Source organism: Ascaphus truei, chromosome 4 (assembly GCF_040206685.1).
Source record: "Ascaphus truei isolate aAscTru1 chromosome 4, aAscTru1.hap1, whole genome shotgun sequence".
NCBI lineage: Eukaryota > Metazoa > Chordata > Amphibia > Anura > Ascaphidae > Ascaphus > Ascaphus truei.
This window is the reverse complement of record NC_134486.1, coordinates 405,145,248-405,154,221: the sequence shown is the minus strand read 5'-3', so window position 1 is coordinate 405,154,221 and position 8,974 is coordinate 405,145,248. Positions and strand designations below refer to the sequence as shown.

General features: G+C 50.8%; 1 protein-coding gene across 1 annotated transcript in view; it reads left to right on the top strand.

The window, feature by feature from the left end:
* Positions 1 to 8,485, top strand: part of XKR6 (XK related 6) — a 308,599-nt gene extending 300,114 nt beyond the window's left edge. Inside the window, exon 3 of the mRNA XM_075598699.1 lies at positions 7,349 to 8,485. Within this exon, the coding sequence (XP_075454814.1) occupies positions 7,349 to 8,313 (965 nt within the window). The 3' untranslated portion in view covers positions 8,314 to 8,485. The remainder of the gene's footprint in view (positions 1 to 7,348) is intronic.
* The last annotated feature ends 489 nt before the right edge of the window (positions 8,486 to 8,974 follow it).

The window sequence follows — 8,974 nt, the reverse complement described above, 5'->3', positions numbered from 1 at the left end:
GAAGTGTAAGAGAGGGAGGGAAAGTTTGAGGAAGCCGGGGAGGGGGGGGGGGGGAGACTGAGTGACAGAGTAACATTTATTGAGGAAGAGCATGTTAATATATGAGCCTTTACAATTCACCCCCGGATGTTTGTACCTGTGCTTGTGACACATTGTGTATCACTACACTTCATTTTTCACATCCAGTAATTAATACTTTAGGAAATGGTATCTAATGATGCATTCAGTCTTTCTCACTCTTTACATGCAGTGTCAGGGACATTAACAAAATATTCATTAGACTTGTTATCAAACCAGTAAGTTCCTCTGGGATCCACCTTCCGCAGAACGGATTGACACTTCTCGAGTTTGCTGTTATCCTGTTGGTGACTATTCCCGGCAGACCGAGGCGGCAGACACAGATGGGATGATGCGTTGGTCTGGTGAAAAATGTAAAGGGGAATGGAAGAACAGATACAAAATAGGGAATAGGAAGACAGGTCAGCAGCAGCAGCGCCAACAAGAGCACAGTAAAATACATGCCAGTAAGGCAAGGAAATAGAGCAAAAAATAAATGCAACAAAGGGGAACAAAGCTAAGTACAGCTCAACCCCATTATAGCGTGATCCGCTATAACGCGGATCCGCGTATAACGCGGTGTGAGCGTGTACCCCGAAGGGCACGCGGTGGCCATTTTTTTTTTAATTAGCGCGACCCTGGTTATAACGCGGTCTGATCGGGTGACCCCCGAGGACCGCGTTATAATGGGGTTCAGCTGTACCCATAAGGCAGTGTTTTCCAAAGCTCACGTCATGACTAGGGGCCTCACCAGGTTTGTGCTGCGGTCAGAGGTTACAAGGAGAGGTTTGCAAAGCACTCCTATAAGGTACTAATGAGAGATGTATCGGGTTTTTAGCAATCTGAGGAATAAATGTCCTTATTAACAGCAAAAAAAGAAGAGAAAACCCTTGCTCTACAATGTTATTAGTTGGTATCAAAGAATTGATACCACCCCCCAAGAAATATGCAAAATGTATAATATATATCTGCAAGGGTCTCAGGTCCCTGTTTATTACAGAAAAATAACTATTCAATAACACACAAAAATCTGTTGTAGCGAAATGTTTCCAAAAATGAAAATACTCTACAAAGCGTGCGACAGTTCAATCAGAGCCCCAAAGCATTATTTATTAAAGAACTAGCTGAGAGACCCGGCGTTGCCCGGGATGTAATTTTGGGGGGGCGTACGACAGGGTTAGGCTTCCCCCCCCCCCTTGACAGCTAGGTGGGTGACTGAGTTGACTGAGTGTGTGGGTGACTGGGTGGGTGGGTGACACTTGACTGAGTGGGTGGGTGGGTTTGACTTTGGGTCGGTGGGTGGGTGACTTTGGGTCGGTGGGTGGGTGACTTTGGGTCGGTTTGACTTTGGGTCGGTGGGTGGGTGACTTTGGGTCGGTGGGTGACTTTGGGTCGGTGGTTGGGTGGGTGAGTTGGGTCGGTGGGTGGGTGAGTGGGAGACTGACTGGGTGGGTGAGTGGGAGACTGACTGGGTGGGTGAGTGGGAGACTGACTGGGTGGGTGAATGGGTGACTGGGTGGGTGGGTGACTGACACTTGACTGACTGGGTGGGTGAGTGACTGGGTGGGTGAGTGGGTGAGTGGGTGACTGACTGGGTGGGTGAGTGGGTGAGTGACTGGGTGGGTGAGTGAGTGACTGGGTGGGTGAGTGGGTGACTGACTGGGTGGGTGAGTGGGTGTCTGACTGGGTGGGTGAGTGGGTGACTGACTGGGTGGGTGAGTGGGTGACTGACTGGGTGGGTGACTGGGTGACTGACTGAATGGGTGACTGAATGGGTGGGTGACTGGGTGACTGAGTGGGTGGGTGACTGAGTGGGTGGGTGACTGAGTGGGTGGGTGACTGAGTGGGTGGGTGACTGGGTGAAAGTGGGTGACTGGGTGAAAGTGACTGGGTGGGTGACTGGGTGGGTGTGTGGGTGGGTGACTGGGTGGGTGACTGGGTGGGTGTGTGGGTGGGTGACTGAGTGGGTGACTGGGTGGGTGACTGAGTGGGTGACTGGGTGGGTGTGTGGGTGACTGAGTGAGTGAGTGGGTGGGTGACTGAGTGAGTGGGTGGGTGACTGAGTGAGTGGGTGACTGAGTGAGTGGGTGGGTGACTAAGTGAGTGGGTGGGTGACTAAGTGAGTGGGTGACTGAGTGGGTGGGTGACTGAGTGGGTGGGGTGACTGAGTGGGTGGGTGACTGAGTGAGTGACTGAGTGGGTGGGTGACTGGGTGGGTGAAAGTGACTGGGTGGGTGTGTGGGTGACTGGGTGACAGTGCGTGGGTGGGAGACGGTGTGTGACTTACCTTGACCCCGTGGCATCTGGCTGGGGCAGGAGGTGAGTTCGGGAAGCTGGGGGGGGTGGGGGCAAGAGTGGCAGGAGTCCCGCGCCGCGCTTCCCCTCTCCGGTAGCGGCGCACGTGATGGGGAGAGCAGGAGGCCCGGCCCGCGCTTCCCCTCTCCGGTAGCGGCGCACGTGATGGGGAGAGCAGGAGGCCCGGCCCGCGCTTCCCCTCTCCGGTAGCGGCGCACGTGATGGGGAGTCCCGCGCCGCGCTTCCCCTCTCCGGTAGCGTCACACGTGATGGGGAGTCCCGCACCGCGCTTCCCCTCTCCGGTAGCGGCGCACGTGATGGGGAGTCCCGCGGCGCACGTGATGGGGAGTCCCGCGGCGCACGTGATGGGGAGTCCCGCGGCGCACGTGATGGGGAGTCCCGCGACGCTTCCCCTCTCCGGTAGCGTCACACGTGATGGGGAGAGCAGGAGGCCCGGCCCCGCGCCGCGAGGGGGAAGGAGCCTGGAGTTTGCTGCTGAGCAGCAGGGCCGCGCTTCCTCCGCGGCGCACGGTGAGGGTGATGGTGCGGCTGGGGATGTTGCGGAGCGTGGGGATTTGGGTGAGGTGGGGAGTGGGGGAGAGAGTGAGGGGCACCGGGAGAGGAGGGGCACCGGGAGAGGAGGGGGGGGGGTGTGTGGAAGGTGAGCTTGCGGTCCAACTGACGGGGGAGAGTGTGTGTCCCTGTGTGTGTGTGTCCCTGTGTGTGTGTGTGTGTGTGTGTGTGTCCCTGTGTGTGTGTCCTTTGGCCCGTCACTCCACCTCAGGCCAATGAGAGGTGTGCGGGGGCGGCCCAAGGGACCAATGAGATTTCCCCTAGGGGCACCGGACATCCAGGCAGGCATGCATGCATGCAGGCAGGCAAACATACAGTGCTTTCACTAATATAGTATAAGATTATATACTGTATATAAAAATAGTGTTTAGATTGCAGAAGAAAAGATTTACAAGAACACACAGTCGCAATAAATGCAGAACAGCTTCTTAAGCTAAAAATATACAACATAATGTACATAGAAATGCGTTATACTTTTGGACCCTCTCTCTTGCTCTAGTAGTCTCTTAGGCTGGGTCCATGGTGACCTCGCGCTCGCGTCCGTGCTTGTGACGTCACGTTATAGCGAGAGCGTTTTGTGGCCAGTCTAAAGGCGTCAGGGAGGTGTGTAGGTGGGCGCGTCCGGGGTGTGGCCGAGACATCACGGAGCTGATTCGCCCTCGTTGGGCGAACCGCTCACGTGACCTGACCATCAAATGTATTTGATTCCTGGCGCACAGCGCGCCCCCTCGCAGTCTATGGATGCGACCATTGCCTTAAGGCATTGTGATCACGTCGTCCGCGCGGTCTCGCCGACCATGGAGGCGTCCTTAGGCGCTCTTATCTCTCTCTTGCTATCTTAGACCCGCTCTCTTCCACTGGCAGTCCCTCGTACTGTCCCTATCTCAGCTTCTCTCTCTTTCCTCTACTGGTTGTCTCTCTGCCTCTCGCTCTCCTATTGTTGCTATCTCTCTTCTTCCCGGTCTCTCTCTTCCCTCTGCCTCGCTGTCTTTCTCCCTCTTTCTGTCTCTATCTCTCGCAGCCTAATTTTCTCTTCTCTCTGCTTCGCTGTCTATATCCTTCTTGCTGTCTCTATCTCTTCCTTTCCCAGCCTCTCTCTCTCTCTCTCTGCCTTTCTTGCTCTGACTGCTTCTCTCTTTCTCTGTCTCTCCCTCAGCAGTCAGTACCTGTGCCGGCCTATCACTGTCCCCCAGGTCTGTAAACACTGTCACATCCACGGTGATGGGTTGCAAATGGAAACCACTGCTGTCCCCCTCATTGGCACAACCCTCTTTTAGCACTTCGTCTAGGTGGACCTTCGGGGGACAGGCTGTAATGGGAAGCTCTCTCTGCCCCCTCCTTTGGCACAATCCCCCTTGGACACCCCCCTGGAGTACTCTGGGTTGACGGGCAGTAAGGGAGAACTATCTCTGTTCCCCACTCTGTTATAACCCCCCTCACCAACCCCCTCAATCTTCCCCTCAGGGTTTCCTGTAACAACAAGCTGTAAGGGGAAACTATCCTGATCCACCACTTTGCTACAACGCCCTTCACTAACCCCCTTTGGACTGTAATGGGAAGCTCACTCTGGCCCCCATTTCTATACAACCCCCCCTCAGGACCCCCTGTGATAAGGACCTGTAATGGGAAGCCCCCACTTTGCTACAGCCCCCCTCAATCACCTGGTGGTGATGGATTTTACTGGGAGGTTCCCACAACCCCCCACTTTGGTACAACCCCTGTAAGTCACCCATCTCCAGTCTCCAGGTACATTAGTACCTGGCATTGTTCAGCGGGTTCCTGAGCTTGTTGGGTCACAGCGGTCTCATATTGGGTAACCATCTTTCCAAGATGATTACCTAGCAACACATTATCAGGAATATCATCAATTACCAGGGTAAGTGTAACGCCAGAGTCTCTAAGTCCTTGGGTGAGTTTCTGACCCTCCAGAACTGGCAGCAAGTGGGCACCTCTGTTTTCTCGCAGCCCAGTAACCACACAGGCACCTAGGCACACTCCTGAGGGGTGATCCCCCCCACCCCCCCGGAAGGCAGTTGCAGGCCTCTTCCTTTCTGGGACACAGCAGGGCCACGTGACGTCACGGCCCCCAGCGGCGTCATTTGACGCCGAAGACAAGGTAAGGAGGGGGGCACGAGCAGGGGGGTGGGGGGCTCAGGCAGGGGGCAAATCGGGAAAGTTTGTTCTCCCCTGGGTTAGAGCAGATGTGCTAAACTCTGGTCTTCAAGCCCCCCCCCCCCCCTCCCCTCCCCAACAGGTCAGGTTTTCAAAATATTCCAGGTTCAACAGAGGTGGCTTAATCAGTCCCTGCTTCAGCAAAGATGGCTCAATCAGAGGCTCAGCCTTTGGGAGACTCTGGGATATGGACATGTTGAAAGCCTGACCTGTTGGGTGAGCTTGAGAATGGAAGTTGAGCACCCTACTGTAGTACAACAATCACCAAGAATGCTGCTTAAGGCCGCGTCCATGGTGAAGCTGAGCGACACGTCATCAAACTCATGATCGCAATGAGTCTGTCCAGCGTGGTCACGTGCACTTGCCCATGAGTGCTCTTCGCGCAGCTGCTTGCAGAGACAAACAAATTTGATTGTGACGCTCGCTGGCGCGTCACGTGAGCGGTTCGCCCAATGAGGGCGAACCAGCTCCGTGATGTCATAGCCACGCCCCCCCCCCCCAGACACGCCCCCTGCGCACGTAAATAGCTGGCTAGAAATCGCTCAGGCAACCTGATCACCTGACGTCACGAGGAGGAGCTATTTCCAATGTGTACTGTTCACCCTGCCAGAAGAACCTGCAATTACTTGAACTAATGGCCTTTCTGAATATTCTTACAATAATATTACTAACTAAATAAATAAATAAATGCCAATTATAATTGTCAAAATTCACACAACATACATTTTGGGTCTGTAGTTGTGAATCACGTTGACCAAGCTCCTACCAGGGATTGGAATGTCCTTGTGTTCCATAAACATCAGCCCTACCTACATTTGTTTGTTTTTATCCTCCACTGTTCGGTTGCCTAATGGGTCATCCTCTTGCTGTACAGCCATTTCAACGTATGAATCCTGACATCGAGACCTGCAGGAGGTGTTGTGGTGAGGGAGGAAGTGGGACAGACATTTAAACTATAGGGTATTTACATGAAAGAATAGTACATAGAGGAATGGGATATTTGGTGGCGACCAAGTCCCCGTTGGTGCTTGGCCGCAGACGGACACTCCGGGGGTTTTAGTGGTTAGGTTAATTGGTTATTAGGGTAGGGTGTAGTGTTAATATTAAGAGGTTAATATTGAGGGTTTTCAGGGTAAGGGCTAAGATTAGGGACTTACCAAAGCGCCCGTGCCTGAGTGTCCCTCACGGAGAGGTGAGTCACGACTAAGCACCAGTGGTCATTTGGTTGCGTCGGAGAAGACGTGACCATATGTTCTAGACCAAGTACATAGTACCTAGTGGAGTTCCTACCAACTGTATAAGGCCACATCAAGAGTGTTGAGTTCTATTCTAGCAGCGCTGCTCTGCCTTCCCTAGTGTGGTCTTATGCAGGGGGTTCCATCCTGTTTGCACGGGGTTCCATCCTGTTTGCACGGGGTTCCATCCTGTTTGCACGGGGTTCCATCCTGTTTGCACGGGGTTCCATCCTGTTTGCACGGGGTCCCATCCTGTTTGCACGGGGTCCCATCCTGTTTGCACATCCAGCAACCCTGATTCGGATCCCATGCAAAACATTTTTTTTGGCTGTATTGTAAACAAATGTACTGAATGGCATCCTCTCCCAAATAATTATAATAACATATTAGTTGACGGTGTTCTATAAATTATATATACTATAAGCAGAGGCAGTTTTTTTTTTTTTTTTTTTTAAAGGGAAAACATTTTTCCTACAACAATCTTTATTTTTTTTCTTAGGCGGTTAGGTGACGTAGATTGGGGTTTCTCAGAAGAGAGTTTGAAAGGATCCTACAGTTCTTAAGAGGCTGGAAAAAAAACCCGTACTCTAATGATATTGGGTGTGTTAGTGTGACCCATCTTTGGAACGGAGAAGTATAAAAGTTAGGTCCTTTTTCTGCTTACGTGGCTGTTTTAAGCCGACATTCCCCCTAAACCTCAATGGGAATTTTACCAAAGACGACCCAAATGGCCGCTTTGGTAGATATAGAACTTTCCACTAAATATTGTATTGCAGGGTTTATGCAGTACAAACTCAAATTCAAAGGTTTGATCTTAAAGGTGTTGCAAAAACAAATGCACAAATAGTTTTTACAATACGAGTACATTTGTGACATTTCTCAGTCTACTTCTTTTAAACATTGTTTTGCATTTTTCTTCCTTTCTACTTTTCTCTTAGACAATCTGCTTCGTAATATTGGTGAATACTGAAATGATGTAATCAACCTGTGCCTATTGTTTGACTGTCTTCTGGCAGGTGTTTCCTCTGTGGCCTCCCTGATGTCCCTTGCTTGGGTGCTAGCCTCCTATCACAAGCTCCTACGGGACTCCAGGGACGACAAGAAGAGCATGAGCTACAGAGGGGCGCTCATCCACCTCTTCTGGCGACTTTTCACCATCTCATCCAGAGTTATCTCTTTTGCCCTCTTTGCTTCAATCTTCCAGCTCTACTTTGGGATCTTTGTAGTGGTCCACTGGTGCGTCATGGCCTTCTGGATCATTCACGGTGGGACAGACTTCTGTATGTCCAAGTGGGAGGAAATCCTCTTCAACATGGTGGTAGGAATGGTGTACATTTTCTGCTGGTTTAACGTCAAGGAAGGACGGACTCGATATCGAATGTTTGCTTATTATACTGTTATCCTGACAGAGAATGCTGCCTTGACGTTCCTTTGGTATTTTTACAGAGATCCCGACACAACTGACTCATATGCCATGCCAGCACTGTGTTGTGTTTTTCTAAGTTTTGCTGCTGGGTTAGCATTCATGCTCTTATATTACGGTGTGCTGCATCCCATGGGGCCACGAGCTAATATATTTGCCAGCTCCTGTTGCGCTGAGCTGCTCTGGGGCATTCCTTTGCCCCCTGATGTTGAGCCCATAACATCTCACACCCCAGGGTATCGGGGGGCCCAGGCTACGCCTACCAGAGCTCTCATGGAGCAACAGGATGACCTAGCAGCTGACACGTGCTTGCCCGTTTTCCAGGTGAGACCAATGGTGCCATCTACTCCATCTGGGCGTCCTTATTATCCCGAAGGGCCCCTCATTAAGATCGACATGCCAAGAAAAAGATATCCAGCTTGGGATGCTCACTTTGTAGACAGACGGTTAAGAAGGACTATCAACATTCTTCAGTACGTCACCCCCACAGCTGTAGGTATTAGATATAGAGACGGTCCTCTCCTGTACGAGTTACTACAATACGAGTCTTCTCTCTAATACTCCAAGTAAAGAGGACCCTTATTTTTGTTTACGATAAAACACAGCTCATTGGAAATAACAAAAAAAAAAAACACAAGAAAGAAAGCTTGTGAGCAGCTTTATTTCTGGTTGTTGTATGTATACAAAGATATTCTCTATGTTTTGTAAGTAAAAACAAAAAAGAAGACGATTCTTTGGTGTTTTACACACAAGAAACAGTATTGAAACATCCATTCTACGATCCAGGGTGGGGAGATTAAGTCTCCACTCCAAGTTTTATACATTATACACCACGTGTAGAGAATTTATGGGATTGGTGCTGATAGAACAAACTAACCTTCAACTGCCTTATGCCCTTTGGTGCTGAGTTTCATTAAGTACTGTCACCTTTCTAATGCAAAATCGGTGGTTATCAGTCAGGAAAAGACCAAGCCTTTCGTCTGACTATTTGTGGATCAGGGTGGGGAGCAAAGCAGAGAAACACGTGACAAATGTGTTATTTCTCACGACGGGGGGGAAACAGGTTCCATTCTTGTTTTTTTAACCCTTTCGCTGCTGGCATCTGCAACTGCCGAAGGGTTAAAATTAAATGGGCTTAATGACAAGTGCTATGTGATGGTCAGCTGTATCCTGTTTGCACTGAATTCACATAGTAATACCATTTTCACTTCCAAAAAAA